Below are 17,597 nucleotides of genomic sequence, written 5' to 3'. Positions count from 1 at the left end.
TCTTTAATTGCAATCTTACATTATCTAGAAACTCCTATTGTAACATTGCAGACTATGGGGTGTATCCAACTAAGCTTTACCCATTAAAATCAATGGCTCTAAATCGTGTTCATTAATCTCAGTGGGTTTACTCTGAGGAGGATTAGTATTGGATACAGCCTTATTACACAAGGGGCAGGGGGTTGGACTAGACTGAGGATCATCGTGGTCCCTTCCAATTCTATGGTGTATTTTCTGGCAGGAGTGGCCAAAACTATTTTTCTATACATGGAATTCAAACAGCACCAGTAGTTAAGAACAGAATGGGTTGCTGGTACCCACATGACTGGGACATTTAAATGACATGTAACTTCTCATTTCTTGTTTATTATTATTATTAATTATTTAAGTTTGTGTACCGCCCTTCATTTCAAGATCACAGAGCGGTTTGCAACATAAAAATATAAACAGAATACATCATAAAAGAATAATGTGCCACGTCCCAAACGGATGCCTATGTGTATATAAGTAATAATCTGTGTCAGTTTTAAAGCCATCCGACTCCCCCCCCCCCAAATGTTTTTAAATTTCTGAAGTGAATTACAAATAAAATGTTAATACTGCATTTTTCTGTCAGCCTGACAGTTAATTTTCTTCCGGCTATGCATGCCAGTCATTTTAAAGCCCCGCCCATCTCTCCTACCCCCTCCCCCCGCGCGCCTTCCTCAGGCCAAAGTGCGAGATGACGCCTCGGAAGGTGGCGACAAGCACCCTGAGGCGCTTGCGCAAAACGCCTTTTCCGCTTCCTGTCTTCTTCCTCGCTATTCTGCGCCTGGTTGGCCGAGAGCGGCGGGGCGCGGCCGGAAGAGGCGGGTCGGAGCTCGTGAACGGGTCTCCCAGGTGACAGCGAGGCCGGGCTGGCGGCAACGGCCTATGAGGGAAGCAAGCGATGGCAGCAGCGGCGGCAGCAGCAGCAGCGGCAACGGCGACGTCTGAGCGGGAGGCCGCGTCCGCCCTTGAATGAAGGGAGCCCGCGGTCGCCGAGGGAAGCGGCTCCCCCTCGGCTCGCGCCGCCGCCGTCGTGTCGCCTCTTCTCCCGCTTGGCGCTGGACAAGGTGAGCGGCGCCGGGGAGGCGCTGCCCGCCCTGGAGCCGCCTCGTCCCGGGGGGTGAGCTGGGCAGCTGCTTCCCCGGCTCGGAGAGGAAGCAGGCGGGCCCCGTCCCTCCCTCGGCCCGCCTGCGAGCCCTGATGGGGCGGCCTCTGGTTGGCCAGCTGCGGTTCTCCCCACGCTTCCCAGTGGCGGCTCTTCCGCCGGAGCGAGGAGTTCCAACTTGCCAGACACCCGCTTCCCCTCTGCCGAGCTCAGCTAACCGGGGAAGCCCCAAAAGGTGTTCTTTCCCCCTTCCCACCTTGTAAAGTAAGAGTCGCAGTCTTGTTGTGGAAAGCCAGCGGGAGGTGTTCTGCGGCACCCCTTTTGCAAAAAAAGGAGTTTTATTCGGGCATGTTCTTTTTGCTTTATGAGGGGGAGAGAAAAGAGAAGAAGAATCTTTATTTGCATCAGCCACTAGCCATAGCAATAAAATAAAACGTACTGAAGATAGAGGTAGAAGCTTAGCTATAGAAAATACATTTTGGGGGGTTTACATCAATAATCAAATAATAGATCTTATTCTAATTGCCCCGGCTAAAAACCTTGCAGTTTTCTGTCCCCTGATCATCTCGATGTGCTAAAAGGAAGAACACAGTAGCAGTGGTTGAGTGACCCGGCAAGGACAATAATAGAGGGGTAATAACTTCGGTCCTCAAATCTTTATAAAGAGTGCAAGCCAGAAGCACATGAGTTAACTGACGCAATACTGCCATCTCCACATGGACATAACTGTTTTTCCAGTGGAATTTTTTGAAATCGACCCTCAAGTCCAGCTGAAGACAGTACAGTGGTACCTCGGGTTACATACGCTTCAGGTTACAGACTCCGCTAACCCAGAAATAGTGCTTCTGGTTAAGAACTTTGCTTCAGGATGAGAACAGAAATCGTGCTCCAGCGGTGCGGCAGCAGCAGCAGGCCCCATTAGCTAAAGTGGTGCTTCAGGTTAGGAACAGTTTCAGGTTAAGTACAAACCTCCGGAACGAATTAAGTACTTAACCCGAGGTACCACTGTATATTCAATCTTGCAAAAGTGAAAGCGCATCTGTATTTTGGAATTGTTAAATTTTCCAAATAGGGTGCCAAAGTGTCAAAATGACTAGGCAGAAAATAATCTTGTTGTTGTGTTGTATAGTCGTTTGGTCGTGTCCGACTCTTCATGACTCCATGGACCAGAGCACGCCAGGACAAAATAATCATACCATGGACAAAATTTCCTTATTGTGGCCAAATTATTCTCTCGCTCGATACCATATAGGCGCTGTCTAATTAAATTATTTGCTTCGCTGAAGCCCAGTGTTAGTAACTGTTGTGTTGATGAACCAGAAAAGTAAAGCTTTTGGTTGACAATTTTAGTCCAAGCACTCTCATGACAATCTTGAAATGCTAAGGGTAGTAGGCCAGTGGAGTTTAAATTTAGGCAAAGCCATGCAGGAATTGCGACTGAAGAATCCCCGACACATGTCCATCCAACCTTGGGTTAAAACCCTCTTGATAGATAGTGCAGGTAAGCACACACACATTCAATATGTTAGTTCCTGAGGTCAGTGGGGAAATGAAACTGGAAGGAATACAGGCAGGGATAATGGCAGTAAAGTGTAAACGTGTGGAAAACACAGTTGCAGCAATCTAGCGGTGTTTATGATAAACATCCTGGCACCGGTTAGTTACTGTAATTAGCATCTGTAGTTAAGTCAAAGGCCATAACCTCGTTTTGAAGCTCAATTGATAAGCTTGGTTTTCCTTTTGTTGTAACGAGTTGAGTAAAAGTTGGAAGCTGCTAGATCTAAACTAGGTACTATAAATACTAGTGATATTTGTAGTTCTTTATAAAACAGTGCTTGCCACTTGGAACCAAAGCCCACCTTTTTAAAAAGTTTGGGGTGCCCTCTGACATGTGCAGCTAGATAAAACTTCAATCATTAGGGGATGTACATCACTAGATAAAAGTTATAGTTCCTCTTGTTCTTTTGAACTTTTAATATGCCTACCTACATGCATCACTTGTGAGATTGCCTTTTTCTTCAAGGAAATACTGAGCTTACTTCTGATATCACACATTATGAGAACCATATCTAGAGATAGGGAAAGATGACATTGATCATGTGAGATGCAGAGAAAAGCTCATTGGCTGTATTTAATGCATGTTATACTGGATGAGACTTCAGACAAGTCCAGCATGCTTAAGCTGGTAAAGGAAGGGGTCACTCACTGTAAACTGTTGTGTTGACCTAGTATTTGAGGGGGAAAACTCCATGTTCAACTGTCAAGATGTCTTTACTGCACACCTGTTCCCCTAGATTTAATTCATAATAGCACCTCGAGCTGCATAGTTTATTATTCTATTCTAAGTAAGTTTGAGTTATGAGATTGACTCCTAAGTCATGGGCATGTCATATTGGCAGTTAAAATTTTAGGATAAGCATTACAGTTACTTCGTTGCAAGTCTTAACTCTTTGTTTCTAGAAATATTTGCAACCCAAACATGTGCATGTTTACTGGGAAGCAAGTCCCAGTGAGCTCAATGGAATTTGATGTTGGTTGGAAGGGAAATGGCTATTACTCATGAGTCTTGGTAATTGTGACTACCAGATTTTTTGTTTTAAATACAGGGTCATATATTTTAGATTCCATTTAAATTGGAACAACTTGAACGTTACACCGTTGACATTTAAAAGGCAAAGCTTCTACTTTATGCATTTGACTCACTCTGGTTGTGACACGTTAGGAATGCTGGACATGGGTGGGAGTTGCTGTTTGAGGTATAGCCATTTTTTGAGCAGTATGAGTTGACATTTGTGACAATTTGTTTTTTCGCACCCATGAAAATCCACAAGAGACGTTCATATGCCTAGCATATGTTATAGTATGTAGTCATGATTACTACTTGTATTGAAAAAAATTAAGGGTTTCCTATATTCAGTCTATATATTTTGTCACTTTGAAAAAGCAAAACACCTTTTGGACCCTAGATGAATTTCCAAGCTATCTGGAAGAGTGGCTAATGGGGATAATACGGTTGTCCACATACAGCACCCCACAGTCAATTTCGACTGGACTTAACCTTTACTCCCTTATGAAAATGAGGGGTTATGAACCATATTTTCTCTTAATTGACAAGGGCTGTCCCTTGCTCTGAACAAATTAAGTACTATAGTGCTAAAGAAGAATTCCTGTACCTAAATGGGGTAAACCAGATAACAAGGACAGGCAGAAAGTAGGGGCAATGCCTATAATTTGAGGGTCTCCTATGTGGGTTAAACCACAGAGCCTAGGACTTGCTGATCAGAAGGTCGGCGGTTTGAATCCCCTCGATGGGGTGAGCTCCCATTGCTCGGTCCCTGCTCCTGCCAACATAGCAGTTTGAAAGCATGTCAAAGTGCAAGTAGATAAATAGGTACCGCTCCGACGGGAAGGTAAATGGTGTTTCCGTGCACTGTTCTGGTTCACCAGAAGCAGCTTAGTCATGCTGGCCACATGACCCAGAAGCTGTACGCCGGCTCCCTCAGCCAGTAAAGCGCGATGAGCGCCGCAATCCCAGAGTCCGTCACAACTGGACCTAATGGTCAGGGGTCCCTTTATCTTTTTACTGGGACAAAGTCATAACTTGCAAACCTCTTATCATATCCTTCCTTTATTTACCTTTGCTCTAAATGAAAAAGCTCCAACCATTTCATCCTTCACTTGTTAGAGGAGTAGCTTCAGGCCCCTGCTAATTTTGGTTGTCTTTCTCTGTACCTTTTCCACCTCAGCAAGATGCAGTTACTGGAACTGTCCACAGTATTCCATGTGAAGTTTGATCATAGATTTGTATAAGGCCATTATAGTATTGGTCTTTTTATTTTAATACTTTTCCTGTTCATCTCCAGCATGGATTTTGCCATTTTCATAATGCAGGATTGATGTTTGCATTGAGCTATTCAACATGACTTCAAGATTGCTTGCCTGAGTAGTAGCCACCAGATCAAGCCCCGTCATTGTATATATGAAACTAGAATTTTCCTCCCCAGTGTGCATCACTTCCTGCTTAACTAAATGCCATTTTCTGTTTTAGTACCCATTCAACTCTTTATTTGGAACTCTTTATTATCCCTTTTCATTTAATCACCCCATATAATTTGGTGCCATCAACAAACTTGGCCACCATATAGTCTAGCTCTCTAAACAACCTACAGCAGACAATCTTAAAGAGGTTGTATTGGATTACCCATGGCTTCTGAGATGACAAAGGGAAGTCCAAAAGGATGGCAAACACTATAGGCCAAAGACTTCAGTTTTAACTGAAGGGAGAAAAGTGAGTAGGCTGGAGAGATTGCACTAACTGTGTGTTGCTTTGGCAACCAAGATGAACTTTTCTTACATACCTGAGGTATGACTTGTGAGGACTTGTGCAGAGAGTTATGGGCCATTTACACTTCAGAACAATCCAGGAATGTAGACTAAGAACGTAGAAGAAGATGATGAAGAAGAAGATGAAGAAATGAGACTGGTGGGCATAAAATCATAAAATTGTAAGCTGGAACAGACTCAACTTACAATTCAACCCCCTGCAATGCAGAAGTTCTGCCCACAGACGTCTCTGGGTGAGCTCAAACCATTAACCTTCTGGGTAGCAGCCAGGTGTTCTCTTGGGAGCTACGATTCAATGACAGGGACTCACTGAATCTGAGATACGCTTAAGGTACATGGTAGGACAACCTCCTTGCAGTGGAGAGTCTTTAAGTCGTGGAAGAAGGTAGAAGGACATTTTCAGAGACAGATACTGTATTTTCAGCCCTTTCTTGCATACTCTGAGAAATGCTAGCTCCAGAACTCAAGTTAGTATTTACTAGTTCATTGCAGTGTACATTGGTTGGCAGGTAAAGGGGAGGAGCATCATGAATGTCTGATTGTTCTAAATTTATGTTCTTATTTTATAATTCCACTCTTATCTGGTTGCTGTAACTGGTTGGAGCTGTTGGTTGAGAGAGATTATTTTCATGGCATTTAACAGTTTCATGCTTGTTAACTCTGCAGAATGCATTTGAATCCTTGTGATTTTCAGGGTATTGCTTCAACGTCTGTTACTAATAGATACTGAATTTATCCCTGAGAAAATACAGATCACTTAACTTACCCCTTCTGTTTCCATCCTCTTAGGTGTATGTGAACCCTTTGCTTATTGAGGCAACTGTGTTACTATAGGGTTATATGCCCCCACCTCGGTTCCCAGTTGGTGTCAAATTGTTTTGTCTTTCTTTTTTTGGTGGGGGAAGAATTGTGGGTTGTATCCATGTAAATCATTATTGAAGTAGGTCTGTAGAAATCAACAGTTTTAGGTTAGCCATGTTCATTGAATTCAGCTGCTCTACACTGAGGATAACTTTGTTAGATTCAACCAGTGCTTTTTTTCTGGGGGGTACGCAAGGGTACGCATTCCCCTAAACATTTTGTGAATCTTTGTCCATTTGTCCATTTACTGTATTTATTTTCCCCGATTTGAACTATAAAATGGTATTTTTCTTGAGCCACAATGAGAGTACCCCTAAACATTTTTTTAGAAAAAAAATCCACTGGATTCAACCCAAAGTGTGAAGATAAATGTTTTTTCTTTCTCAGGGAGAACTCCATCTTTGCCTGCAAACCTAGGCATGCTTAGTTGAAGTGAATGAAATAATGCTTTTGACATTGATTGGCTTCTGTTCATTTTATACATTAATTCCAGTCCAGGAGAATCTTGATCTTCGAATCTACAGATATCTTTTTGGAGGGATTATTTGTCCTGATACACCTGATATGTGCATAGTCAGCTTCTTTGTACATTTTTCTTACTGACCTTTATAAAGTCTCACACAGTTGAGTTACAACTATTTAACTTGTGTGAATTTAGCTTTATACACTTGGCTGAAAAAAGAGGGTTGACCATCCGGGGGGGTGGGGTGTTGGCAATCTCACAGTACCCTTACATATTTTGAAACGTCTTCAGAAACTTCGTTGCTGTGCCATTGCCAGAAGTTTCCACAGGTAGATAAGCTTGGTGGATGAATTTGGAGTTGCATGTGTAACCCCTTCTTCTCTCCGCTGTGCTTACCTTACTCTTGCCACTGGAGCATCAGTTGCTGCTGAGCATTAAGTGCTCCCCCCCCTTTTTTTTGAATGATGAAGCACCTTTCCCTCCTAAATGAAGGGCAAGGCAGTAACAGCACAGAATTGCCCGCCTGCCACTATTGCCTTCCATCATGCTATTTACTCTTCTATTCTTCTTGCCATTTACAGTACACTTATGATATATTATGGGATATGAGGATATGCCTCAACCTCATGCTGTCTTAATAAAGTTATTTGTGGACATAAAATGCAATTCCTATATACAGTTTGTAAGAATAAAAAAAACCATAGGCATTATGACATACAGACAAGACCTTGTTAGATAACAAAATTCCAAATATGCTTTAAAGCTCCTGGGAGGACTATACAGTAGTTTCTGTATAATAGAATAGATTTTGAGTTGTAGGACTCTCAATTATTTCACAAAATTGCACTGTTGAAGCTGAAATGGTGATAGTTATTGTCTGAGAATTATTTTTCTATGTCTGAAAGAATTCCTTGATGGTTATTCCCAGGTGAATATGTACAGGATTGCAGGCTTAGTGTTGCATATCATGAGAAAATGTAGGGTTAACTGACTTCATGGTGGAAGTAACACTGACTGTTCTGAACTGTAATAAACTCTTGATGAGTGCCAGAATGGTAAGCGTTATGGGCTGTATGTTTACAGAGTGGGAGTACAGGAGAAAGTTCATATTTGTATTTTCCAGTTTAAGTCTGTCTGTGAATGAGACATAAAAAGATCCAAAATACTATTCATTGCATTAATGAAATCAAGTGAAAAACAGAGTGTGTGATTGACTTTTCATTAATTAGTATAAACTTTTTTTAAAAATTTCAGATTAGCTTCTTGTGAAGCCCTGTTGAAGTGCAGTGGAAACTCACTTCAATAAATAGTCACTCAGTTGATAAACTATGGCAAGTAAGATTTGCTTCCATGCAGGGAATATTTGGTTGAGGCAGAGAGGTGGTTCTTTTGTTCACTTCAGGCTGTTAATGTGTCAGAAGTTATTAACATAGGTTTGTATGGGCAGGCAGGCTAGTAATTTTTTGTGACTTTAAAAATTAATAGTAAGTTGAATGCCCTGATGCTGCAGTTACTGAAAACCATTTGTGGAACTTGATAAAGAAGAGAACCACACACTTGAATTATAGTTTTTCCATTTTTATTTGGACTATTTAAGTGTCTGATTCCAAATTATCTTTATGGGGCTTAGGGAGTGAAGTGCAAAGGAAGTTTAGAGAACCCACCTCTCCCCTGGACCTGATAAATTCAAGAGGCTGCTTATAGTTTGGCTTCTTAATATCTGCTTTCCTTGGTAAAAAAGCAAGACTTGAAGGTGGTCTGAAAAAAAATATGTAAACTAATGAATTCAGTGAGCATAAATAGAGAAGGGCTGGCTAGACCTAGTTTTGATGTTACAGCCAAAGAGTGGTTTAGCGAACGGGAATGGCTTTGTTCCTGCATCCATAAGGTAGTAAAAAGTTGTGTAATACATGTCAGCATAATTGTATTAATTCTTTTGCAGGTGAAGACTTTCACCATGGCCATTACACAGTTCCGTCTTTTTAAAATTTGTACATGCCTGGCAGCAGTACTGTCTTTTTTTAAGCGCTTAATATGCAGGTAAATAGCTTCTCTTGCATGTGATTTTGGTTTAATTGTAAGGTTTTCCCCCCTCTTCATTTGTGAAGAACTTTGTTTTCTTATTTAATTTCAGGCTGTGTAAAGCTCTACCTTAATTTGCATGGTTACACGTTTAAATGAGTTGTACCGAAAAGAGTTATAAAATATACCGTATTTTTTGCACCATAGGACGCACCGGACAATAGGACGCACTTTGTTTTAGAGGGGGGAGAACAAGGAAAAAAAATTCTCCCCCTCTCTGCCCAGCGCCCCTTCAGTGAAGCGGCAGGAGGCGCTGCACAGAGAGGGGGAGAACTTTCCCCCTCTTGTTTTCCCGCTCTAAAACAAGGTGCCGTTTAAGGTGCGTTCAGGCGGCTACCTTGGAAGCCTGGAGAGCGAGAGGGGTCGGTGTGCACTGACCCCTCTCGCTCTCCAGGCTTCAGGATCCTTTCGACCTGCTCTTTGGGGCTGGCGGGGGGGAGCCCACCAGTGCTTTAGCAGCACTATGGCAGGAGCCTCTAAAGCCGCGCGTCACCTCTCCAGCCGGGAGAGGGTCGCGGGGTGCTTCTTTAGCCCCGCGCGCGCTCTCCCGGCTGGGGAGGTGACGCGCGGCTATGGCAGGAGCCTCTAAAGCCGCGCGTCACCTCTGCAGCCGGGAGAGGGTCGCGGGGGGCTGCTTCGCTCCATAGGACGCACACACATCGCCCCTTCATTTTTGAAGGGGGAAAAGTGCGTCCTATAGAGCGAAAAATACGGTATATATATCATTTTATTCCTTATTTGGACTGCTAAGAAATAGCCATGACAATTGTTTTAAAGCATCTACTTTCACCTCTTCTTTTTCATGCCATCTATATAACCTTTTCTGGAACTTCTGGAGTACCTGGAAATGTTGAACTTTTTTTTTCTGGTTTGAAACAACACTTTTAGCAACATAGAAGCTAACAATGTAAACATTTCTTTGGAAAAAGGAAATGCTATGCTGCAAAAGCAACAGAGACTGCTGGGACACCTTAAGCCACTTATTGTGGCATTAGTGTTTGTGGGCCAGAATCCACACCTTTAAATGCATGATGAGGTCATTTTAATTAGCTGACATATCTGCATTAGTGCCCTGGGCTCCTTTAGAGGAATTAATTAAATAGATAAAATTCTGAGTACAGAGAGAAGAGTAAAAAGTCTTCCATTCTTTGTTAGGGACAAAGTCAAGCAGTTCCAGGGAGCAGTAGGTGTCACAATACTTTTCAGGAGTAGGTTTTACCAGAGCTAACCAGATCTTGTTTTCATGTGATTGGGTTTTCTGTCCTCAATATTTGTTTGTTTGTTATGTGCATACTCAATATTTTTCCTCTTGATGAATAAGCATAGCTAGTTAATACTGTAAATAGGCATCAAATAGAAACAATTTCAGAAAGTCTGGGCAGCAGTAATTACACTGGTCTAAGGTGCCAATGAATCTTTATCTGTTACCCAATCCCCCCCCCCCCCCCACAGCCAAAGAAAAACCATGGACAAATTGAGGCATGCAGTTAGTATCATAGAATCATATCATTGGAAGGGACCATAAGGATCATCTAGTCCAGCTTTCTGGAATTCAGGAATCTTTCGCCCAAAGTGGGGTTTGAACCCATGGCGCTGAGATTAGGAGTCTCATGCTACCGACTGAGCTATACTACTTTTTTTTTTAAAAAAGTAGAAGTATGCTCGTTGCTTCTGTAGTTTTCATTCAGTAGTGGTTCTATGAACTTTAATTTGGTTCAAGATTGAACCTTGAAAATAGTAACACTTTACTTAAAAATTAGAAAACAAAAGTACAGTCCATGTGAAGATTTTGGTAGTTACAGCATAGTTCCCATTCCTGGCAAACCTTGCTTATTATTCTCTCTGGCTTTATACTCACTCACTCACCACCACCACCACCACCACCCCAATATAAATAGTGAGAAGCATGCATACAATAAATAATGCTAAACACTGTTCCATCCATTTGGGCTGCATAATTCAAGAAATTTAGCAAGACTTTATTGAACTAAAGACTCAAAGCTGTGTCTTCCAGTCACAGTTCTCTCTTCAAAGTTCAAAGTTCTTTACACACTTCAGTGCCTGCGTTTTGGTACAGAGAAACTATTCAGGCTACTGCTTCAGTTAATGTCCCAACACAATAATTTTAATGGCCAGATTCCACAGGAGGAGGAGCAATTGGAAAAGGAAGTGACCTCTTCTTTTTATATATTGTAAAGCAGGGGGAGCTAATAAGATGCTCTCCTAATGGTATGGACACTAACTCCATCAGCCCCAGCCAGCATGTGCAATGGTTGGAGTCAAAGAGAATTGTAGCCCATACTATCTAGATGTCATCACACTGTGTATGTGTTCCCTTCCAAATCACAGATGTGCAAGCAGGAGTCTGTACCTTGGTAAGAAGTAGTCAGGTATGTTAATTCTTACAAAGGAAATCACTTGCATCAGCTGAGAGACATCTACAGTAACTAGGATAGTAGTGGGAGGTTTAAATTAAGATAAAGATATAGACCAGCACTTCTTCAAAAGCAGATAGTAATCTTTGCTTGTTCACACAAAAGTTACTAACCTTTTCAATCCGCTACATTTTCACTTAGCTACTTTCAATCATTTTCTTTAACATATTTAGCCTTACTAATAGCTTTTAGTGTTCATGTTTTCAGAGCTAAGAAGATCCTTGCCTTTCTTTTTCAGGACTGGAAGAGGGCGAAAACTTAGTGGAGATCAAATAACTTTACCAACTACTGTGGATTACTCGTTGGTTCCAAAGCAGGTAATACATTTTAATGTCAGTGATTGAACAATAGTAATTCCAAGTGGCTCAGTCAAATATAGATTGTTTTTTATGAGTGTCAAGCTGCAAATAGAAAGCGGAAGTCTCGCTGTTTTCATCTTTAGTCAGAAGTAGAAGACTGGACTTCGTGGGATGAAGATGCACCGACAAGCGTGAAGATTGAAGGTGGCAATGGTGATGTGGCCAATCAGCAAAATGGTTTGGAAGAAATGGAGCCTGACTATTTTAAGGACATGACGCCAACAATAAGGAAAACACAGAAAGTAGGTTTCAAGCACACGTGACGCCAAACATTATGTAACATCTTATAAAGTAGTCCTTATTAGTATTTGGTGCAGAGGAAATTTCTTTGTGTGAATCAGCTGGTCTGGTGCATTTTAGTATTGTAATGCAACAACATGGTTGTATGTGGCAGAGGGATAACATGCAAAATTAAAGGTGTTACTCCATCTTGATCTCTTTAACTGGCTAGTCTAGGTTGTTACAAGTACAGCAGCATGGATAGTTACATTATTGCTGCTTGTATCAAAATTTGGAGACTTCAGAGGAAGCTTACTCCTTTCTGTAGCTTAGAACTTCATTTGTAATCAGGTGACTGGCTTGTATGTTTACTGGTGACAGTATGATACCAAGGGAGTTGGTGCAATTAAGCTCTCCAGAGCAGCATTGACTTGGTTCAGAAGTATACGAGCCTTCATAAGCTTTGGTTTTGTCCCTTTTCTCCTCCTTGGTATGCACAAAGAGGAAATCATAAGCACCTTTTCTGTTTTTAAACAAGCCATGGGACTCTGTTTTTGCCCAAACATGGGAAACACCAGTTTGTTTAACTCTGGTTAGTGGAAACACACTGAAATCTGAGACCATGGTTTAATCCTGGCTAAATTCTCGCTGACTAGCGCTTAAGTAAACCAGCGTTACCAAAGTTTGGACATAACGGGAAACCATATTTTAAAATTGGATGCAGATGCTTCTGATCATTTGGCTGCAAGAGGTTGGGAGGGAGAGTGAGCAGCATAAGTCTAAAGGTCATGCAGAGTGGTTCATTGTTTGGGAAGTATGGGAATGCCTGTGTGTGCGAGTTTTCTTCCAATTCACAGATGTGCGGGTGTGAGTCTGTACCTTATTGTCAAGTAGTCAGATATCTTATTGTCATGAGGCATGATTCATTGTGGCCACAGTAGGTTAATGATCTGAAAATCTTGCAATTCATTCTGTTAATAATGGAGGTATTTATGATGTTTTCTCTTTCCTCTCCAATGTTATATTGCAGATTATTGTTAAAAAACGCGAACCCTTAAGTTTTGGGAACCAGGATGTCAGTGCAGGATTTTCTAGTAGATTAGCAGCTACACAAGACACTCCTTTTATTCATCAGTCTGTAAGTATCTTCTCTGTACTGATCACTTTCTGTGTTTAGATAATGTTTTCTCTCAGAAGACTGTGTAACTATTTTTGCTTTTTCAGAGGCAGGTTGTATTGTTGGAATGTCTCTTAAGGGTATTTTCCAATGCCAAATCTCCAAAGGCAGCACTTTGTTTTAAAGAGTGTATCTTGAAACTTGTTGATTATATCACTCCTACCTGTACTCCTACCTCCCATAATACAAAAGACCTGCTAAATTGCAAAATAAAAATGGTTGAACTGCCAAAGCCTCACCCTTCCAAGCACTGACCAGCTATTTTGGTGGCTTGTTGTAGAGTAGCTTCAGACATGGCTCACTACACTTTCTTTCCTGCTTATTATTCTCCATGGCACTGGGTATAATTATGTTTGCCCAGCTGCAGTATTGGTTGATCCAATCTGCTCCCCCAGCTTTCAAATTGTAGGATTGATTCAATTCATTCACTCCCCCCTTAACCCCTATTACAGGGGTGTCCAAACTTTTTTCAAAGAGGGCCAGATTTGATGAAGTGAACATGCGTGAGGGCCAACCAAAAGGCTGACCAAAGGTGTGGAACCTTTTTTAGGATTGAAGTTGTTGAGCTTTTTATTGGATTTTACCCCAGGGAATAAACTGCCACAGGGTCCTGATTAAACTGACCGGCGGGCTGGATTAGACCCCTGAAACGGACTTTGGACATGCCTGCCCTATTACATGCAACAAGTATTTCTGTCAAAATTAAGAACTAAACCAGTGCATCCATTTGTTCTCGCTATCGATAAATGTGGTGATTTTCCACTACCCCTCATGAAAAGGATGTGATGCATTAATTGTCCATAAAAGGAAGTGGTTGTCAACCCCCCCAAGCCTGCCAAAAGGCTCCCATGGGTGTCAAGGGCACTCTGCTGAATAGGGTGTGTTGTGCTCAGCGGGGGAGCTGAGGGTGAAAGGGGGACTGTGGAAAATCAGGTGGAAGCACCTTCTCTGAGGACTTCCTGCAGTTCTCCCTTTCCCCCTTTACACCCTGTTCTGCAGCCCACCCCATTCAGCAGGGTGCCCCTAATCCTTGGAAGATGCTGAGGAAGGAGGAGCAAGAAAACTCACCTTGTGCTAACCCCCTTTCTTGGGAACATTTCTGGATCCAATCCTATATATCATGCCTTTCGTTGACATAAATTTAGGATTTCATGTAGGTAAAAACTAGGACGTGACAGAGACATCTGTGATAGTTTGCCTTGTCTGCTAGTAAAAACTTCAGGAGTTTTAGACAGATGTTCCCAATGGGAATGTTACAATCTAGTATGGCAGGAACATAGAAGAGTGATGTATGCACAGTTAAGGAATTAATAATGTCTTGGCCAGCACTAGAAAGCAGAAAATGCTTCTGTGTTTTTGGAAGTTCATTCAACACATGGCTGTCTTCATTAAGTAATGTGCAGAGTGGTAGAGTTGCTGTTGCCTAACTAGGATTCCATTCCTATAAATAGGATGACACACCCCTAAGGTGGAATAATAGTTTTCTGAGATTTAGCGAGTTGAGTCTCTCTCTGTAGATATGTGTTGAATTCTTGTCCTTTTCCAGCCAGAACTGGGAGACTTGGAGACATGGCAGGAAAACAGAAATGCTTGGGAAGAAGAGGAAGATGCCTCCTGGCAAGCAGAAGAGGTTCTTAGGTAAATTTGCACAATCTTATAATTGGCTGTACTGCAAATATTTGCTGTTAACTAGCAGGCATTGATTCAGAGAGGATGCACTTTTAATCGTGTTTGCATGTAACACTAAGCTATAGTTCATTGTTATATGAATGAACCCTTCAGCTTGTATGCTCCTCCCCGACCCCTTTTCCTTCTCTGATACAGTCATGAGCTATTGGAAGCTATTGGGCCATTTTCACTGGCACAATGAACTTCAGTGCATGCAACAATTGCGTCAGTGGTCTGATTAGCACAGAACACTGGATGCAACCCGTTGCTTGTTTTTGAACAGAAGCATGTTCAAGTAGTTAAATTTTAATTGTGGCTTATAGAAACCAGCAAGCTTCATAAACCAGGGTTTGAAATTGGCTTGTGGCAAGTAGAAACTGAAAGCTGCTCACCAGAGGGAGTGGGGAGTGTGCACGTTTAAGGTCACCCAAGGTCTTCACTGTGCTGAGCACAGCATTCATATAAGAGAATTTAAAAATACAGTGGTACCTTGAGTTACAAACGCCTCGGGTTACAAGTGCTTCAGGTTACAAACTTCGCTAACCTGGAAGAGTTGCCTCGAGTTGAGAACTTTGCCCCAGGATGAGAACAGAAATCGTGTGCCAGCGGCGCAGCAGCAGCAAGAGGCCCCATTAGCGAAAGCACGCCTCTAGTTAAGAACAGTTCAGGTTAAGAACAAACCTCCGGAACGAATTGTGCTTAACTAGAATTACCACTGTAAACAGAAACCCCAAGTATAAAGAGGCAATACAATTACTGTGAAGATTCATAGCAGTAAAATCATTGCAATTTGAAAAGCCACAACACTTTTGTGAATTTAATATTGGAATGCTGTTCCCAGTGCTTGTCACATATCCAGAGCTTTAGGCACTAGGCCTAGAATTTTCTATTCACCCAGGCATTTGATTGCTTCTGTTTAAGGCTGTTTTCTGCTCTTAATTTGAACATTTTATTGTTTGGTTCTATTTTCTTCTGCAATCCGCTTTTGCAGATTTGGTTTAAAATCAGGATAAAAATTATGGACCATATCCAGTGCTTCAGTTCTGCTGGCATGATGGACTTTCATGCATATAGCGGAGCTTCCTCTTCTCTCCGCCCCCCCATCCCCAGATGTTCGAGGGCCCTTCTAGAGCAGATTTTTCAGTGTGCACAGGGAGGAGGAGAAGTCTCATTACACCAGTGGAAATATATTGAATGCAGCCCCTTTTATTTGCTTGCTTACTTTTAAAAAATACTATTTATCAATAAAAAGTGGAGAAAAGCCCATAACCAGGGTCCAACTCAGCTAAGAGTTTATGAATGACAGCTTCTCCATACCTTCCTATTGCGTACTTAGTCAGCACAAGAACCCAAATAGCGTGGTTTGAAGGCACAAGAAGCAGTGCCTGGATTGGAGGCTGGATTGGAGCCACATGTACACCATCTTTCTTTCATGATGGAAGAAAGGCGGGATCTGCAGCGTTTGCTAAGGATTCCACGTCATCTTAAGTTGCTGATAAAAAATGGTACAGCGCTTCATTAAAAATCTCATTCTGGTTGGAGAAGCATTGATGAGTGCTGTTTAAGTATAACTGTAAAGATGAGCAGGAAAGGTTGTTGTTATAATATACAGTCGTACCTTGGTTCTCAAACAGAATCCATTCCGGAAGTCTGTTCAACTTCCAAAAACATTCAGAAACCAAGGCGTGGCTTCTGATTGGCTGCAGGAGCTTCCTGTACTCAATCAGAAGGTGTCAGACATTCGGCTTCCAAAAAAAGTTCACAAAACACTTCAGGGTTTGTGGTGTTCAGGAGCCAAAACGTTCGAGTCACAAGGCGTTCGAGAACCAAGGTACAACACTGTACGTATGAGATCTTGGCAAAGAATAGTTTAAATTGTTGGAAATACTAAATCCTTAAAATAATACCTTCCCTAGCCACCAGAGGGCTCAGTATACATCCAAGCCTCTCCCATTCTTGGTTAAAGAACAATCATCGTTCCTTATATTTCACTTTCTTGAGGATTAGTGTTAAGGCCATGGATGGTTTCCCATCCCTTAGTCAAAATACATGGTCTGAAATCTTACTCAAACTGCCATGAGAAGGGGTGAATTTTACATCAAACAATGCTCACATCTGTTTTACCAAGCTTATGTTGGTTAACATGTTCCACTGCTTAGCTCTAAATTGTATTGGAAAGTAGATTATATTCCGTGGGTCGGCCGCTATTGGTCGCATCTCAGGCAGCCATTAATTCTGTGTCACTGTATTTGTGCACCTTCTGTATACGGAAAGCATTTGCATCCATTGGATGGAAAGTCATTTCCATCTTTTGCATCCATTGATGCAATTCTATTTTTTGTCAAATTGCAGGCAGCAGAAAATAGCAGAAAGGGAAAAAAGGGCAGCTGAGCAACAAAGGAAGAAAATGGAGAAAGAAGCACAGCGGTTAATGAAGAAAGAACAAAATAAAATTGGTGTGAAGCTGTCCTAACAACATTTGCCTTGGTTTCACGGAGCCAGCAGTGGGGAGAGAATTCAGCTTCATCATTTTGTATTGATCTCAGTATTTTTAGAACTCCGGCTCACTACTTATTTTAAAGCCATCTTGGAAGAGACGGTTGGTTCTTCCATAAAGCAACTGGACAGTTCAAACAATGACAGCATCATCCCATTTAATCCCATCAAGATGGGACAGTGTTTCCTGCAGAAGCCCTATCCCCGTGCACTCACTGCGAGAAGAGCTGCTACTTCATAAACTCTTCAAATGCCTGTTTTGAAGCTAAAGGGAAAAAGGGTGTAAATAATTGAATGATGGCAATCTATTGTCTATTATGCTTATTACGAGAAAGGTGTGTAATTAAATAATTTTAAAGAA

The 17,597-nt window shown here is 41.8% G+C and overlaps 1 protein-coding gene across 3 annotated transcripts; it reads left to right on the top strand.

Annotated features, from left to right (window-relative positions):
* Nucleotides 1–848: 848 nt before the first annotated feature.
* On the top strand, nucleotides 849–17,597 carry EBAG9 (estrogen receptor binding site associated antigen 9). Of its 3 annotated transcripts, none has more exons than XM_081012862.1 (7): nucleotides 854–1,094; nucleotides 8,743–8,840; nucleotides 11,556–11,634; nucleotides 11,760–11,918; nucleotides 12,926–13,033; nucleotides 14,619–14,710; nucleotides 17,093–17,597. In XM_081012862.1, the coding sequence occupies exons 2-7, from the start codon at nucleotides 8,758–8,760 to the stop codon at nucleotides 17,211–17,213; spliced, it is 642 nt and encodes a 213-aa protein (XP_080868988.1). In that variant the 5' UTR covers nucleotides 854–1,094; nucleotides 8,743–8,757; the 3' UTR covers nucleotides 17,214–17,597. The 3 variants fall into 3 exon arrangements, with proteins under 3 accessions (XP_080868987.1, XP_080868988.1, XP_080868989.1); XM_081012863.1 differs by lacking the exon at nucleotides 854–1,094 and adding an exon at nucleotides 1,376–1,396; XM_081012861.1 differs by lacking the exon at nucleotides 8,743–8,840 and having other exon boundaries at nucleotides 849–1,094.

Source organism: Podarcis pityusensis (assembly GCF_964106645.2).
Source record: "Podarcis pityusensis genome assembly, chromosome: 7".
In the NCBI taxonomy this organism is placed as follows: domain Eukaryota; kingdom Metazoa; phylum Chordata; class Lepidosauria; order Squamata; family Lacertidae; genus Podarcis; species Podarcis pityusensis.
This window is presented reverse-complemented; position numbering and strand designations above follow the sequence as displayed.